The sequence below is a fragment of the Ixodes scapularis genome, unplaced genomic scaffold, assembly GCF_016920785.2.
Source record: "Ixodes scapularis isolate PalLabHiFi unplaced genomic scaffold, ASM1692078v2 PGA_scaffold1__304_contigs__length_218370807, whole genome shotgun sequence".
In the NCBI taxonomy this organism is placed as follows: domain Eukaryota; kingdom Metazoa; phylum Arthropoda; class Arachnida; order Ixodida; family Ixodidae; genus Ixodes; species Ixodes scapularis.
Genome location: NW_024609846.1, coordinates 103,994,267 through 104,012,877, shown reverse-complemented (window position 1 = coordinate 104,012,877; position 18,611 = coordinate 103,994,267). Strand labels below are relative to the sequence as shown.

The 18,611-nt window shown below is 48.3% G+C and overlaps 1 protein-coding gene across 1 annotated transcript in view; it reads left to right on the top strand.

Annotated features, from left to right (window-relative positions):
• The window catches only part of LOC8036197 (probable ATP-dependent RNA helicase DHX37), a 72,749-nt gene that overhangs the window by 18,881 nt on the left and 35,257 nt on the right, over nucleotides 1-18,611 (top strand). Inside the window, exons 10-15 of the mRNA XM_029991951.4 lie at nucleotides 4,660-4,913; nucleotides 7,148-7,325; nucleotides 9,965-10,072; nucleotides 10,295-10,419; nucleotides 17,705-17,801; nucleotides 18,332-18,397. Of these exons, the coding sequence (XP_029847811.2) occupies nucleotides 4,660-4,913; nucleotides 7,148-7,325; nucleotides 9,965-10,072; nucleotides 10,295-10,419; nucleotides 17,705-17,801; nucleotides 18,332-18,397 (828 nt within the window). The remainder of the gene's footprint in view (nucleotides 1-4,659; nucleotides 4,914-7,147; nucleotides 7,326-9,964; nucleotides 10,073-10,294; nucleotides 10,420-17,704; nucleotides 17,802-18,331; nucleotides 18,398-18,611) is intronic.

Below are 18,611 nucleotides of genomic sequence, written 5' to 3'. Positions count from 1 at the left end.
ACGGTACTGCGTGGTCGGCCTGGGCGGAGCGCTTGGACTTCTACTTCCAGGCGAACGATGTGCAAGACGCCGGAAAGAAGAGGGCGCTACTGCTGACTTTATGCGGCGCAGAGACCTACAACACAGTTCGAGCGCTAGTTGCACCCCACAAGCCAGGAGAAGTTTCTTTCAACGAAATTATGTCCTTGCTAGGGGACCATTACGATCCAAGACCATCCGAACTCTTCTGTCGAAGCAAATTTCAGAGGCGTGATCAACATCCAGGGGAGTCAATTGCTTGCTACGTGGCAGCACTTAAGAAATTGGCAACTGACTGTAACTTTGGCGTGTTGACGACAGCTACATCGCCAACGACGACAGCGGGTTCGTCGAGTGCCGGCGGCACAGCGTCAGCGGGGTCGTCGAGCTCCGGAGGCATATTGGCTTCCAATCCAACGATGCTGCCGCTGGACGTGATGCTTCGTGACCGCTTCGTCTGCGGAGTTCAAGATGAGCGTATTCAACAACGTCTTTTTGCAGAACAAAAACTCACATTCAAGCAAGCTTACGATATTGCCATCAGACTTGAGAGTGCAGTGCAACAACAACAGGAGCTGAAACTCCCCAAACCAGACCTCAACAAAATGTGTAGAACTACGAACCGGGCAGCCACCACTTCCAGTGGTCAGCCGGAGACGCCGTGTTACCGCTGCAATGAGCAACACAGCGCACAAACCTGTCGATTTCGCAAAACATCGTGCCGATTTTGCAGAAAGACGGGTCACATTGAGAAGGCTTGCCGAATGAAGGCTCGATCCGGAGCTGCACAACGCTCGACCAACCTGGTGAGCGATGACCAAAACGAGACTGATCAGTCAGTAAGTGATTTTGACATGCAGGAACTTAACGCTGTTCGTGCCAGCGTCGTGGTTCCCAAGTACCTCATAACGCTTAAAGTAGAAGGAAGAGCACTAGAGTTTGAAGTTGACTCTGGTGCAGCAGTCACGGTCATCAGTCAAGAGACCTACAGGCGAACATGGCCAAACAACCCACCTCCGTTACAGAAAGAGGATATGACGCTGCAGACGTGGACCGGTGAAGGACTCCGAGTTCTCGGTTCAGCGCAGGTACACGTAAAGCATAAGTCTAAGGACTATATCCTGCCACTCCTAGTCACAACCGGAACAGGATGCAACCTGATGGGACGCAACTGGTTTTCAGCACTGCAGATTCGACTCAGTGGTATTCACCACATTGAGCAAGACCGTACTATCACAACGGTGCTCAGCGCGCACAGTGAGGTCTTCAAGTCTGAGATCACAGGGTACATCGGACCAACGGTACACTTGGAGATGAAAGAAACAGCAACACCCAAGTTCCTTAAAGCCCGACAAGTACCATTTGCACTACGGCCAGTAGTTGAATGCGAATTGCTAGCATTGCAGAAGCAAGGCATTATAGAGCCGGTTCAACACTCCGCGTGGGCAACGCCTGTCGTGGTTGTCAGGAAGAAAGATGGATCCGTGAGGCTCTGCGGGGATTACCGCAGTACCGTGAACGACGCAGCAAAGCCGGCATCCTACCCGCTCCCGACACCGACGAAGGCTCTATCAAACCTTCAAGGAGGAACTGTCTTTTCGACCCTTGATCTCGCGCAAGCGTATCAGCAGCTGCGAGTAACGGATACGACCGCCGAAATACTGACGATCAACACGATCAAGGGGCTCTACAGAGTGAAGCGACTACCTTTCGGAATCGCGGCCGCCCCGGCGATATTTCAACGAGTCATGGAAACCACACTCGCGGCCATTCCGGGAGTTAGCGTTTACCTTGACGATATAATCATCAGCGGAACAACTCCAAGTGAGCACGCGCGTCGGCTGGATGAGGTACTCTCACGACTGGAAAAGGCAGGGCTGAAGCTCAAGCAAAGCAAGTGCTTCTTCGGCGTGAAGGAGGTCAAATTCTTAGGTCACCGCATAAACGCCGAAGGAATTCATCCAACCCAGGACAAGATCCAAGCAGTAGTCGAAGCCCCAGAACCAGAGAACAAGACACAGTTACAGTCCTTTTTAGGCCTCCTGGCGTTTTACGACAGGTTTTTAAAGGATCGCGCGACAATCGCGAAGGAACTGTACGAACTACTTGAACAGAACAAAGAGTGGAGGTGGGAAGAAACACACCGAAGGGCTTTCAAAAAGCTGAAAGATCTAGTGGCGAACTACACTGTGCTCGCACACTATGATGGAAAACGACCTCTAGTGTTGTCTTGCGACGCCTCACCATATGGAGTGGGAGCCGTACTTGCACAGCAAGATGCTGATGGGCGGGAGGCTCCGATCGCTTTTGCATCCAGAACGCTAGGCAGTGCCGAGCGGAACTATTCGCAACTGGATCGTGAAGGCCTCGCTATCGTGTACGGAGTTCACCACTTCCATCAATACATAGCTGGGAGGTCCGTGACCATATTCACAGACCATCAGCCCTTGCTAGGTATCATCGGCTCCAACAAGCCTGTTCCACAAGTATTATCACCAAGGATGACTAGATGGTGCGTGAAACTGGCAGCCTACCACTACGACCTGAAATACAGGCCAGGAAATCGTCACCAGAACGCAGACGCTCTCAGTCGGCTTCCGTTACCACACACAGAAGACGAATTGAATCCACCTGGCGACATCTTGATGTTTGAAGGATTGTCACGGCCTCCTCTGTCAGCGCAACAGGTAGCAGAAGCGACAGCAAAGGACACTGTGCTGGTTGAAGTGTTAGAAGCAATTCAAAAGGGCATTCTTCATCGACTCAAATCACCAGAGTTCGCACCTTACACAAAAAAGGCGGCAGAACTGTCGACACACCGAAATTGTGTGACATGGGGGGCACGCATTGTGATCCCCACGCGGCTGAGGACGGACGCGTTGACGTTGATTCACGCGGGGCACCGTGGAATTATAGCAATGAAGACATGCGCACGGAGCTACCTCTGGTGGCCCGGTATCGACGCAGACATAAAGTCATTCGTCGCAGAATGCACTGCCTGCCAGACCCACCGCAAGACACCACCGAAGGAGCCCATGCCAGTCTGGCACAGACCCTCCCACCCTTGGGATACTATTCACGTGGACTTTGCGGGTCCAGTTGAAGGCCAAGTTTTTCTGGTGGTCGTGGACGCATACACTAAATGGGTGGAAGTCCGAGTGATGCGAAACATGACGTCGGCTGCCGTCATTAGGGAATTGAGGGCTATCTTCGCAACTTTCGGCGTTCCCCGGAAGGTGGTTTCGGACAACGGCACAGCGTTTGTGTCCGACGACATCAAGACCTTCTACCGGAATAACGGTGTAATATCGATCACAAGCGCGCCATACCATCCAGCAACTAACGGCCAGGCTGAACGCATGGTTCAAGAGCTGAAAATGGCACTAGCTAAAAGAGGAAGAGAAGATCTGAATTGTGTGGTTGCCAGATTTTTATTCAAACAACATACAACAATCCATGTGGCAACAGGAAAGACACCTGCTTGGATGCTTTTTGGGAGAGAACTTCCGTCTGCTCTCGAGCGACTAAAGACGTTCAGCCCCGAGACACCTGAAAGCACTGCCACCTTTACAAACCCACACAAGCTGAATGTAGGCCAAGCAGTGTGGGTTAAAACATTTCCAGACGGTAAAAAGTGGATACCGGGAGTGATCGAACGTCAGCTGGGACATCGCTCTTGGATGATTCGGGTAGAGCAAGGTTCAATTCGCCGGCACACCAACCACATACGGCCGCGAAGAGTGGCATCGCATAATCAACCTCCACAGACAGCTGTGGCACCCGCATGGGACATTAACAGCCGTGATGACCTGGCTCCGCAACCCGCGACAACCATCAGGGACAACAGCACAACTGCTATTCCCGAGGAATCGCTTCCTGTTGTGCCGCCAGCAGAGCCTGACACTTCAGGCACTCGAAGAAGTTCCCGAGACCGGCGACCACCTCAAAGATATGGACATGACGTCTAGTGGGGGGAGGTGTTATGTCCGGCATAACATGGAAAAAGAAGAAGACGCGCCTCGTCTTCTTCTGCGACATCAGACAGTGTACGTGCCTGCGCATGCAGGGACATTCGGTCACGCCGCCATCACGATCGCAGAGTAAAGCTACTCGTTGTGCTTTCCGTAAGCGACTCCTGATTACTCAGCACGTAACATGAACCATGAGAGGGCGCCACCAAAACATCCTGCTGCTAATAGCAGCCACTCCGCGCGCATCGAAAGAGCGGGAGTTTCAAATGTGGAAAAGTTGTGACTCCGACTAAATTACGTCCTGCGGCGTGAATACCTATTGCTAGAAAAAAATTTGTTTTTTTGCGGAAGTTTTGTTTTGTGACATGCTTGTCTTAAATAGGCTGTTTAAAAAAACACTTTTTTTTCTTTGCAGTTACTTTTTAAACCTGGTGTGTGGGCTGTCACTGTAACTCCTCTCAATTAATTCTTTTTGATTAGAGCTTGAAAGCACAGTGTTTCTATGTACTGTTATGTGATGTACGCGCTAAGTGCATGCATTCTTACCAGATGGTGTTGCAGCGGTGCCGTCTGGTGAGACAGAACACCTGGAGGAACTCTTCTTTCACTAGCCACCATCCAACTATGATGGGCACGTGTGTCAGAATGGCCATGCCCTGTGCGATTTCAGGTGTGCAAGATCCACCAGCAGCTCCCGGAAGGGGCAATCCTGGTGTTTGTCACCGGCCAGCAGGAGGTGCAGTCACTCTGCCATAAGTTGCGGAAACGCTACCCCGCCAAGCAAGACAATCCGAAAGCAGAGGAAGTCCCTGCCAAGGAGGCAACCGATCCGAAGAAAGATGGCAGTGGCAGCAGTAAGAGCGACGCGTCTGACACACAGACTGCTCCAGCAAGCAAACAGGCGTCACGCATAAACCTCGATGAGTGAGTGGGAAACGTCACCTTTCACAAAACTAACCTAAGCTCTCCGAATGTTTCCTGGAACAAAACGCGTGCAAAATGTTCATGTCGTGTGTGCCCAAGCTTGGAGCTTTATCCAGTTTATTAGGAATGCATTTAGAAGGACATATATAGAGCAAAATGATACTTGACTGGATAATGAACTTTACTCGCTAGTATAAAAGTTTCTTTCATCACCCTTAAAGGGGCTGCATTAAAGATCCCTGATCAGCAGGCTTCCATCACACTGACCCATCTTTCGTTCTGTGGCAACAATGCTAGGCACCATATCTAAAGAGATACTTAACTTGCACTCTACCAATATCCCTAGAAAAGATTAGCTACATTATTCGTGAAGGTCTATCACATGACTAGTGTGACAGGCCATGAAAAACGTCATCTCCATAGCTACATCGACTGCTGTGAGAGTTGCTGAGGACAGATCAACTCGCAATAGGCTCTATGGCCTCCTAAAAGTGTAAAGGGTCTCCGGCTTTTGCTCCGGAAGAAAGCATCATCTTTCAGGCACTTCCCTCACGTTTTAAAACAAATATCTAGCGTCCATCATGTGGATGAAATTCAGTGGTCTTCTTTATTGTTTATTTCCAAGGGTAGTAACCACAAATTTCCCAAACTTTTTTAACACTATAGACCATTCCAGTAAGTGCTCTCGGGGTGGCACCATTTTGTTTGACCGCAGTGCCCTCTCCACAGATCCAGGAACTTCAGCAAGTTCAGCGGGGTAAAACAAGGAAGAGGGCACGCACCCTATTCCGCTGGCAGACAAAAAATTGGGAGATAGCCGTTCTCCATCTTTGGGCTATACTGGCAGGCTGTACCAAACACCAAACTCTCGCTTGCGGCTGCCGTTGTGAAGTTGTTCGCGTTTCTACAATATTATTGACTACTCCAGAATTGGCCTGTAGCGTTTTTGATTTTGGTGCAAAGACTTGGTTGTTGAGCTTGAAACAGGTGCTTGAAAAAGGACCCAAATATGTCATATCACCTAAGCTTGAGGCGTTAGACAAGTTAACCCTCATACGCCAAATAGCCGCAAAAGTCCCACAAGACCGAGGACCACAAATCATTGATGAGGGAATCCAAGTCGTTGCTTGCCTAAACCGCCAGGCCCAGGTGAAAGTGAGCTTTGGACCTATCATACAAGAGGTGCGGAGCCAACGATTAAAACTGTGCGTCTCGGACAAGCAAGGAGGATTCGTGGTTCTAGCATCCGATACATATGGAGAAAAAGCCCACCAAGCAATGACCAGGAATTTCATCCCTGTTGACAAAAAACAATCCAAAGCAGCAAAACTAGCCATCCTAAAATTGCTAGTAGAAGCTCAAAAACCAAGTCTGCACCAAAATCAAAGCCGCAAAAAATGACCTACTCTCAGTGTTTTTTTTGGCCTGTAGCGCTCTGTTGTTTTATTTCAGTAAATGATCAGATAGCGTATCTTTGTTCCGTTACTTCAATAGCAGTGGCGTCAGCTGGCAGTGCTACCCTCAACCACTGTGTCTATTGCGTCAGGAGAGCATGTTTTTATTTATTCATTCCAGACTCCCCACTGATTGTTGCTAAAGGCCTGCACCAGTACAAACTTTATATAGTGAAAGAGCTGCTGCGACCAGATTTGCTTTTTGCCGGGGAGGACAGATCAACCATTCTGACATTTTTCACATTTCTTTTTTTATTTGCATGGCAGGTAACAATGCAATTGGACCCGGTAAGTATTTTTATTGGGCGTAACATTACACAATATCTCCCATATCCAGATTCACGCATTTGTGCTTGAAATTTCTAAAGTGACGCGATGTTATACCGAGTTTGCACACCAGCCGGATGTTAGGTGAGAGGGGAGAGGGTGTTTTTCTCTCTCCGCTTTTCCTACTGGAATGGTTTATAGTCGGTGAAAGCTAAAGAGTCAGTCGATGCTTCGCCTCGGGTGCAAGCTTTCTGCTGACATAATGCTTCGTCACTGATGCAGCCAAACCCCAATGGAAGGCAATGAGCGCGTACTGGACGCAAAGCTTCTGCCACTTTCTTGGCCTGTCACTGACTGTAAGAACAGACGGTTTAAAATTACCAGAAGTGGCTGAAAAATCGTACACAGGAAGTGCCAAAGACCTGCTTGCCTCTGAGGACACTCCTTAATGTGTGTTTCTCACAGTGTGTTGTCAAACTCTTTGAGTAAGCCCTATATTCCTTGCTCTAACAGCTACTCTGTGGTGCCTCTGGATGAAGGCCAGCTAGAGGACATTGTGAAGGACGAGGAGAGGGAAGACGGTGTACTATCATCCGATAACGAAGACGAAGAGCCACCACCCACCCGGACCTTCCAGCCCCTGATGGTGCTGCCCCTGTTTTCCCTGCTGCCTTCCCACAAGCAGGCCAAGGCAGGTCGCTCTCTGTCTTTTCTTATTTGCAAGATGTCCCGCGAAGATCCTAGATGGAGCTCCAATGCGCTGTAGGGCGACTCAATATTCAGACGATATAGTATATGTATGCCAAGGGCTGTGGAGGTCTCAAAGGGGCACGAGGCGTTCGGATAGGAGGCCGACTGCGAAACCACTACCCCGCAGCGGATCAGAGTCACCGCTACGACGGGTTCGACTGCTGGCTGCACCCGCTAGCCGGGACTCACGAAGGGAGTACACGGACATGCAGAGTAGAGGGACCCCCGGGGTTTATTGGCTCCGGTTAATTACAAAGATAAAGAGACTAGTAACGGCAAGGGCGAGGGTGTCCTTACCTTGCTGCACTTTCCCGAGAGCCTGGACGGAGGTGGGGCAGCAGAGTGTGTGGCCGGACGTCCGAACAGTTTCAAGTCCCGCAGAACAGTCCCTTCTCCGAGCGGCCAGAGGACACACTCCCTTTCTCTTTCCCTCGCTGGCAGCTCCAGCCTCGTCCCCGGGAGGTGGGCGAGCCAGCCAGAGGGAAGTTCCCTACGTACCCCCTAACGGGGGGGACGCCGACAGAGGAGTGGCGAGAGTAGACAACCAAGATGGCTGCCTCTCCTTGCCACGATAAGGCACGCTCCGGTCGGAAGTCGCGCCCGCGGCCCGAAGGCCGGATCAGGGAAAGGGAGCCAGAGGTTCCCACAGGGCAAAGCTCCATGGAAATGTTTTGGGTGAATTTGGCAATAGTAAAGTTAAAAGTAAACATATTCGGCAGAAACCTGCGTGATTGGGTGAGAATTAATGTCCGAAAATGTAGCTCCAACCAGAACACGAAAGGAAACCCGACGTTTCGAAACCAGCTCGGCTTCTTCTTCAAGGGTGACTGAAAGCACGCAGAACAGCAGCCGCTCCTAACCTCTTCGTCTTCAAAAAAAGAAATTGAAAAAAAGGAGAAATTAGGAATTTACAAAATTGTAAAATAATTTTTAGTTATGGAGACGGTCGTCTCTTTTATTTACATAGAGCTTAAGCTTTCTCGTCAGGTCACGGTGGCCATGTGTGTACACAGAGGGCAATGCACCCAGGGACCTGTTTAGGTTTCGGGGTGTATGCTGGATTTGCCATCATTCTAAGATTCTGCATTTTCATGAAATTGGACGGGAAAAATTTTTTGGCACACCTCAACTCTATTGAGCCGACCATTCAGTTTACCGTTGAGTGTGAGACGGATGGCACCTTGCCGTTCCTTGATTTGCTGGTGAACCGGCGAGTCAAGATCTGAAGTTTACAATGTATTGAACACCAACACACACAGGATGCTACCTCGATTTTGACTCCAACCATCCAACGAGTCATCAGGCGTCAGTGGTTTCGACCCTCCTGCGTAGGGCAACGACTATTTGCTCGTCAGAAACCGATAAAAAGTAGGAGAAGAAGACCATAATTGAAGACCTAAAAAAAAATGGCTACTCTAGTAGCTTCATAGATCGCATCGCTCAACGCCAAAGTCTCGCCAGACAAAACCAGATGCCAGTAGAAGGAAGACAGCCCCATCGAGTCGCGCGTATCAGCGTTCCCTACGTGAAAAACCAGCGAAGCGCTAGCACAAGTACTGGGAAAGGAAGGTATTCTGGTGCCCCACAAGCCCGCGTCCACACTGGGAAGGTTTATAACTACGGTAGACCGAAAGATTGTCTACCAAAAGAAAGAGCACAGGGCATGGTTTACACCATTTCATACGCAGAGGGCCCCGCAACCTACATCGGCAAGACGAAGAACTTTCCCGAGCGAATCCGCCAACACGAGAACGACGTGCGGAAATTTGACAGTGAGCGCAGCGCCATCGCCGAACATTGTGATACCCTACACCATTGTTTGACTTTGCGATCACGCACGTGGTTGACACAGAGCCTCATTTCCGAAGATGACTTTTCTTGAAATCGCAGCAAATCCAGCATACGCTAAGAAACCTAAACAGGTCCCTGGGCGCATTGCCCTCTGTGTCCGAACATGGCCACCGTAACCTGACGAGAAAGCTGAAGAGATGACCGTCTCCGTAACTAAAAAATTATTTTACAATTTAGTAAATTCCCAATTTCTCCTCTTTTCAACTTCTTTTTCTTTTTTGAAGACGAAGAGGTTATGAGCTGCTCCTGTTCTGCGTGTTTTCAGTCACCCTTGAAGAAGAAACCGAGTGGGTTTCGAAATGTCGGGTTTCCTTTCGTGTTTTGGTTGGAATTACATTTTCGGACTTTGTTAGTAAAGTTTTTTGCCAGGTTTATACAGGATGCGTCCAGTGCCTGACTTTAACTAGATTGTCCTACAACCATTTTTCTGGTGCAGGGGTACCATGGAAACAGATTGCATGTATGTAAATACAATAGTTTATGCAGTAAACCTTGAAACCTCAAAAATATGTCTCGGTAAGGGTATGAACTTGCACATAGAGAAATTGTCACAGAAGGAGGCCCTGATCCTTCCCATTTGGCATTTGTTTATGTATCTGTTGGCCTTTTCTTAATGTTGTTCACTTTCAGTGCATCCTACGTTGTTGCTTTCCGAAAACAGTCAAGAAAGTTTGAAAGTTTGTGGTAAGCTATGTCATTGACCGACTCCTATTTCCTTTGACCGTGCAGGTCTTTCAAAACCCGCCCCCAGGCATGAGGCTTTGCGTGGTTGCCACAAACGTCGGTGAAACCTCCCTTACCATTCCCAACGTCAAATATGTGGTGGACACCGGGAAGGTATGTACATTGAACTCCACATTTGACCGGGTGTAGTCATCGTAAAACATTTCAGCATGTCCCGATTATATATGGTGAACTCGGAGATGCACAGGATGTGTTGCAAATGAGCTGGACGCAGGCTGTGTGTGTCTGTATGTCAGTTGAGAGTAACTTGTCGCTTTTCTCAGAAGACCCAGTCCCATGACACATTTAGTGTTAAAGAAACGCCTCTTCCTTCAGGTCAAAATGCGTGTCTACGACAAAGTGACCGGAATTTCGGCTTTTATGATCTCGTGGGTCTCCAAGGCCTCAGCTGACCAAAGGGCCGGACGAGCCGGCAGGACATGTCCCGGCCACTGTTACAGGCAAGATGGCTCTCGATTACTTGTTCACTGTTTTGCCTGGTGTGCGGGGAGGGAAGGGTTACAGACTTCTTGGCTTATCCAAACACTCTGCACTTGGCATATTTACTTGAAATTTGGCATAATAATTATATATGCTGTAAGGAGCGAGGCAGCGGAGTGTTTGTGGCGCCACAATGCCGAGTCTTCCGCTCGTGGGTGTGGCACGAAAAAAGAAAGGAAGGGGAAGTGTAATAGTAATAATAATAATAAGCTTTATTTTCATTTCCCATTACAGGTAATGATGGGGCCGAGAATAAAAGCCGCGATAGACGGCTTGACAAGCTCTCGGCCCCAGTTACATTCAGCAGCAGTCACAGGGAACAAAATAAAATACAAAGGCATTCAATCAAAGAAGAAGCTTATTTAACGAATATCAATTACCTTGTTAATCTTCAAAGCATATCAATGTACAAAATCTATGTTTACATAATATAAATACAAATACAGTGTAGACCGCATATAACGTATCTCGCGGGAGTCGCGAAAGTCCGCACTATAAGCGGTACCGCGCTATAACCAAAACATCAATTTTTCAGGCCAAAATACATGCCATGAGACAACTTACCTTTGTAAAACAATTTATTTTATGTTAGATGAAAAATAAAGCTTAGTTTGAGTAAAGTGTTTATTTCACCAGACTAGTACACTTCCCTCTCAAGTGTGTCACACATTTTGAAAGAAATGAGCGACTTTTGCCTGGCGCAGCCTTTTAACGGCGTCGCGGGTTGCGGACGGACGTTGCGAGCGTTCAGGATTGCTAACCCTAATCACTTTTCTCCGGTGATGAAAACGCGTGAAAATTCGCATCCTTTATACTGTACGCGGCAGTAATACCTTCAGCTTGAGCACAGGCATGAAATGCTCCAAATAAGAAATCCGGGCGATGTTCGAAAACACAAATGCTTAGAAAGCACCACTGTAGTCGAAGTAAACAAACACGACGGCACGGGCGTTTCTGCTGTCTTGAGAGTGCCGCCACGACATCGCCACACGAGTAGGTGGATCTTCCCTTCTAGTATGTGCTGGGTTATCATAGCGACACATAACGAAAATTCACAGTCAAGGATAGCGCTTTCACGTGGAACGATGAGCTTTCACCACGCCGTCCACGTCGACGATCACAGCCAAGGAGGATAGAAGGGTAGGAGAGGGCATGACGTCGGCTGCGTAGCCTCCACAAGCCATGCTCCCTTGACGCCTCGCCTCTTTCTCATTTTTCTCCTTACTCTCCTCACTTCTCATGCGAACGTGATCACGTCACGTGACCGTAGCTAGCCTTCATCTAGCTATGGTGTACTAGAATACATCACAGCCTAGCCTTCGATCTGATAAAACCTACCGGATGGAGCGCGCGCAAGCCTGCAAGGGATCCTCCTACAATCAACCATCCATCTCGCATGTGACATGTCACGCGCACCAATCGCAAGATTTCACCCGTGACATTGCCTTTGAGGCCCCTACAGCAACTTAACTCGAAACTTGTTATCCAGAGTTGCAACCTGGCTTACCTCTACCTGAGACAAACGTCTTCACAGAGGGAAAGGCAAATGTATTGGTCAATTATGATAGTTATTTAATAAATGGATATACCGTATTTACTCGCACAATGAACGCACTCGCGTAATGAACGCACCCCCCAAGTCGGCTATCAAAATTTCGACTTCTTTTTCACTCGCGTAATAAACGCACCCTCAATTCGGACGTCAAAATTTTGACCGCCTCCCTCCACGCGTGCGAAATGAACGCACTTTTCTATCCTGGTGCAGCGAGGTCGCGAGTGCATGGGCAGCACGGGGGAAAAAACGCCTAGGCGTTAAAAAAATTCGCAAAGATCCAACGAAAGCAAGAAAAAAAAAACATGGAGAGTAGCTTCTTTTTTTGTACAGCGCAGTCTGGACTTTGGGCTCGCGCGCCGCCGCGCGCAAGGAGGTAAAAAAGAGAAGCGCTCTAAGCGAACGAGACAGCTTGCGAAAGGCGGCAAAAAAAAAAAAAAAACGTAAGAAAAAACAAAAAAAAAAGAATTTCTTTTTTTTTTTTTTTTTTTTTTTTTACAGCGCAGTTTGGTTACTGGGGGGTCGGGCGCCGCGCGCAAGGAGGTAAGAAAGAGGAGCGGAGAAGCCCTCTAAGCAAACAAAACAGCTTGCCAAAAACGGCAAAAAAAAAAAAAAAACGGAACTGAGAAACAAACAAAAGAAAAAGAAAAACTGTTTTTTTTTTTTTTGCTTTTTTTTTTTTTTTTTTTGCACAGCGCAGTTTGGTTAAGGGGGGTCCGTGCGTCGCGCGCGCGCAAGGAGATAAGAAAGATAATTGGAGAGCCCTCGCCTAAGCAACGCCTAAGCAAACAAATTAATTAATTAATTAATTGGGTTGTGTGTGTGTTTATACAGCCTAGAACTTGGTCTGCCTCACAGGGGCGACGAGTCTCCCAGCTGTAGATGAGAAATTTAGCCAGTGCGGTACAGCCCCTAGCCTGGGGTCTTTAACGTGCATCACGCAGTAGTGATACACGACCGCACGCCGGTACGATGCTCATCCAGATCGAAACGGGCAGGGGTGGGGCTCGAACCCAGGATCCCTGGGTTCTGCAGCGCGAGCTTTCGCTCCACGTGCTCCGAGCTGGTGTGCGCTAGACCACTCGGCCACCGATCCCCCTAAGCAAACAAAACAGCTTGCGAAAAGCGGCAAAAAAAAAAAATAATTAAAGAATAAAAAAAAAAAAGGAATTTCTTTCTGCAGAGTTTAGTTTGGTTACGGGATTGGGCGCCCGCTCGCAAAGAGATAAGAAATTATTTAGATTTTTCAGGACAACAGGTCTGAGTAAATAGGGACCCAAAAATTTTACTTCGCGTAATGAACGCCCCCCTCAACTTTGCATCGATTTTTCGGAAAAAAAAATGCGTTCATTCTGCGAGTAAATACGGTAACTAAGGGCTAGTGTGAAGTAGACTTTTCTCGTTGACATGCACACCTTGGAGTAAGCACTATGACATGCGCACCTTGGAGTAAGCACTGAGTTTTGCACAACCAAGCACTTCTGCTTTCATGTCGCCCATTCTGCCTACAACGTCCTTAGCTTCGTACTGGCCCCTTCATCCGGCTGTCATCCAACTCTCATTCTTCCGGGGCCAGCTGCAAGTCCAGTGGCCACCTCTGTGGTTCCAGGTGCCTGTAACTCCTCGGCAGTCTCAAGGAGCTCACTGTCAGCGTTGCGGGGGCATGGGGCACGCCAAAAGATGATGTCCAATGGGACGACAACGGGCTCCAGTGGTATGCTACACGTGCCACCAATTCGGTCACATCCAGTCCCAGTGTTTGGGAAGCGAGCACCAGTAGATGCTGCACCGGCGGGCATCTATGACAGCTCGCTGCAAGCTACAGCAACTGCCGGGGGAAGGGAGTCGCTTTTGGATATCCGGATCAGTAAATTAATGTTTACAGCTCTCATGCATGCCTGGTCAAGCGTGAACCTTCTTGGAGCCCGAGCGATGGAAGCTGCAGTAGCGTTTGGAGTGAAGAAGAAACAAGACGAGCACTTCGTCTAGCTGCAGGATGGGCTCAGTGTCTTGTTAGAGCACGCTGCATAATTCACTTGGCTGGTGAAATTCGTCGTCACCAGTTCTTGCTTCCTCACAGTCAGTGGGATCTCCGTGCATATTGCCCTCGGTGGATGGACGGTAGGCGTTGAGCCACAGCGAGTCGTCCCATTTATAAAGGAACAGAGGACCATTGTAAGCAAGACAGTTGATGAAGACATATACTTCCTTCAAGGCCTTTTTGGTGAAGAGTTAGTTCCTGAAGCTGCAGGTTCAGAAACCGGCTTCATTCTTTCAGACAAGTATGTCTCCGATGACTCGGCGACTTTGTTTGATATTGACTCAGAGCCACAACTGAAGAAGCTTAAAAAAGAATTACAGCACTCTTTCACCAAGAACCCTGGCAGGACCATCTCTTGTGCCGCACCAGATAAACACGGGGCACAGTCCTCTGATACGCTGCAAGCTTCGGCAGCTAAATTCGCGGAAAGGAGAGATCATGGACGAATGTATAGCGAAGCCACTCGATCTAGCCCTCATTCGTCGAAGCAACAGCCCTTGGGCTAGTGCTCCAGTGCTAGTGGAAAGAAAACTGGAGGCTAGCGCCTAGCAATTGATTACCGGCCTCTCAACGCGTGCACTTAAGTTCCCATGTACCCGATGCCCCTAACCGATAGGTTATTGGCGGACTGGGGTCAGGTCCAGTGGTTGATAAGTTTTTATCTCTCCCAGAGATCCTTCCAGATAGTTGTCTGCCACAAAGATGTGCCTAAAACTGCCTTCATATGTCACCCAGGGACGTTTGAATTCAAAAGGATGCCTTTTGGAGTTGCTGGCGGGCCTACTTCCTTCCAAAAACTCGTGGACAAAGTTTTAGCTGAAGCCAGACACAAGTTCTGCATGGCATTCCTTGACAATGTTCTAGTATATTTAACCACCCTTGACGACAATGTGCAGCATGTGTGGGAAATGCTGTGTCGACTTGCGGCTGCTCGACTTATCATCAACCCAGACAAGGCGCAGATTTGGCGTCAAACACTGAAGTTTCTCGGCCATCTTATTTCTCCAGGAAAATGTAAGCCGTACCCTGATAAATCGTCTGCTATTTACAGTATCCCCAACCGCAGAACATGAAGCAGTTGCAGGCGTTCTTAGGCCTAGCCAGGTACTACAGGAACTTCATATCTCGATTATCAGTCATTACTCAGCCCCTGACTGATCTTTTGAACAAGTACCAACCCTGGCTCTGGAATGATGAACAACAAACTTCATTCGACACACTAGAGAATGCTGGCCTGCGAAGCAGTGATGGTGAGACTTCCAGACCTGAATCGCCAGTTTGTTGTGGAAACTGATGCTTGCAGCACAGGGATTGGAGCTGTTCTCCTACAGGAGCATGCTGGAAAGTTGCAGCCAATATCTTTTGTTAGCTGAGTCCTTACCGGCCCAGCGAAAAACTACACAGTTCAAGAATGGGATTATCTAGACGTGGTTTGGGCAGTGGACAAATTTCGACTGTATCTTGAGTACACCAGGCTCGAAATATTTTGCGACCATTCTTCTTTCTCATGGATGTTTACCACCGATCAAGCATCACCCAGGGTCAAGCGGTGGGTCGACGAGGCCGTGCAAACATTACTGCTGAGGCACTCAGCCGCGCTCCCCTGCAGCAAGTGGAGGCTCCAGACAATGGCCTCGCAGAATCGTTCTTCGAACGAATTAGCTTTGAGACAATAGCTGCAGTGGCGGGAATGGACATGACACCACTATGCGATGTCCATAGTCTAATTGCAGGACAGGCCCGCGACCAACAGCTTGGACTGTTGAAAGCTCAGATTCTTGGGGCTGCCTCCTTGATGGAGGGTAGGGAAGCACGACTTCTGCAAGACCTTGCAGAGACAACAGAAATAGAGCACAGTGGGTTGTTGATACAAGTCATAGGGAAAAAGCGAGTACCATGGTTTCCAAGACACCTGAGACCATTTGTCCTCGAAATGTAGCATGATCATCTCCTGAGCGCTGGTGCAGGGTTCTTCAAAACACTCAAACATATTTCCAGTCGCTTCGTCTGGATTGGAATGAGTGCTGACATTTCCCGGCACGTGCGGAGCTGCCACGTATGTCAGCGGACGAAGCCACATTGCCAGAAACCACAAGGATTTATGGACAGCCAACAAGCAACAAAACCAATGGAAGATGTGAGCGTCGACATTATTGGTCCTCTACCCTCTACGTTATGCTGACACAAGTACTTGCTGGTGGTACTTTACAAATTTAGGAAGTACATTGAACTTTATCCACTGTGGGAGGCTACCAGCCGGAACATTATCGACCGTATTGTTGTAGTCTTTTGTCGCCACGGCCTTCCGTTTTTCTGTCTTAAGCGACAACGGCGAGGCATTTGTGAGCACACTTTGGAAAAGTATCTTGAAGCGTTAGGGCATCCAGGACCGTCACACTGTGCCATATCGCCCAGTGGGCCAAGCTGTCGAGCGCCACAACGCCACTGTCAAAGAGTGCCTCCGGGTGTACTGTGACAGCCACCGAAAATGGGATCGACATATCCCCGAAATCGCCTTTGCCATGAGGACGTCGGAGAGTGTCGTCACGGGCTACATGCCGGCGTTTCTTTGCCATGGAAGAGAACTTTGCACACCGTGGGAAGCACCACGTGCGCCGAGTGACTCGGAGCTCCCAGTGGCCATTGCCCGTGCATTCGCAGCTGAACTTTCCAGAACTATTCAGGACGCACACCAGTTTCCCGTCTCTCATCGAGGGAAGGAAAAAAGAGCGCAGAAATGCCACGTCAATGAGCATCGACAGCCAGTTTCCATGAAGGTCGGCGACCTGGTTTTGAGGAACCTCCACACACTGAGTGACGCTAGCCAGTGAATTTCAGCAAAGCTAGCACCTTGTCGGCCAGGCCCGCTTTGAATAATTGAATAACTCGGCACCAACGACTTTTTGTTGGCTGATCCTGACTCCGGCATACAGCGTGGAACGGCCCACGCCGACCAGCTGTGACTCTACCACCTTCCGTGGTCACCATCATCCCCCACCTCTTCACCATTTGAAGGGGTAGGAAAGTTGTAAGGAGCGAGGCAGCGGAGCGCTTGTGAAGCCACGACGCCAAGTCTTCTGCTCACAGGTGTGGCACGGAAAAAGGAAGAAAGACAAAGTGTAAGAATAAAAGGATAGGATTCACTTAAACCTAATAATGCCTACAGGCCTTACATCTGCCTGGACTTTCGCACATAATTTGTGTTCTTATTTTGGGCAGTCACTTGCAATAAAACATATCAGCCGGGCATATTTTTTTTTATATTTTAGATTCGCATAGTTTTTGAACGAGTCGACCGATTACCTCTAATTTTATTTATTTAAATGTAGGTGAGAAAAGACAGCTTTTTCGTTGGGTAAAAATTTAGAATGATTGTGTTCTGAATTTCGAACATTCTCATTCTACACTTTCTAAAACATAGAGCTTTAGCAAGTCCATTTTTTTCCCAACGTACACTTGATCAAAATGTTATCTTTTCAATGAAAGGAAGTCAAAACTGCATCTTTTGTTTGTAGGTTGCATGACTTGAAAAGTTTTTCTTTAGAATTAAGTTGGAAATTGGCAACTGATATGCCCTCCTCATGTTGGACATCCCTGAGATAATACATCATACTGAGAAAGATTTGCTGAAATTAACTTCCATTCCGTGCAGGCTCTACTCTTCTGCCATTTTTAATGACGAGTTCCAGAAATTCACTGCTCCAGAAATCACGAGACGGCCCGTGGACGATCTGGTCTTGCAGATGAAGGTCAGTACGCTCTTACACTTTGGTCTTAATCCTCAGTTGTGGACAACTGCAGTGCATGTAAAGTTGGGAGCATTGCATCACATTGGCTTAGCCAGGAGGGAGTTAGAGCATCAGAAAGTTAGAGATTAATAATGTTTAATTAACCTGAGACTGGGATAGAGAAGAAACATAAAAACATGGAAGAGTCAGGAAATAGACAGGACGACGTCTTTTGACATTTCGTCCTGTCTATTTTCTGTCTCTTCTTTGTTTTCATGTTTCTTCTCTATCCCTGTCTCAGGTAAATTCAGCGTGGTTAATATTCACCAGCTCGCCTTCACCTTTACCATATTTTCTACAAAGAGATGCTGTTTTCTTTATTGTGGTGCATTTAAATGAGGTCTGTTTTTTGATAGGGTCTACATTTAGGCCGAGTCAGCCGAGTTGAACATGCTTCTTGGCAGCAGCATCGTCGTCACAGTTGTGGCACGCATAGTGGTGGCCATTTTCTGGATACATAAGAAGGCGAATTGTTTTCTTCTCTTGCTCAGGCCATGAACATTGACAAAGTGGTCAACTTCCCCTACCCATCCCCACCAGACAAAGAAGCACTCAAGGTTGGTTGCTGAATTTCCTTGTTGTCGCACTTCCAATGCTCCAATGTATAGGGCGTCTGCAAAAAAACCAAACCCTGTTTTTCGCATCGCAAAAATAAGTGAGACATTGCGGAGAGCTTATACTTCGTCCGAATGTAGCCCCAACCGTTCGAGCAAGGTGCCAAAGTTGCAGCACCAACCGTTATCTTATTCAAAAGTTATAAGTGATTTTCTG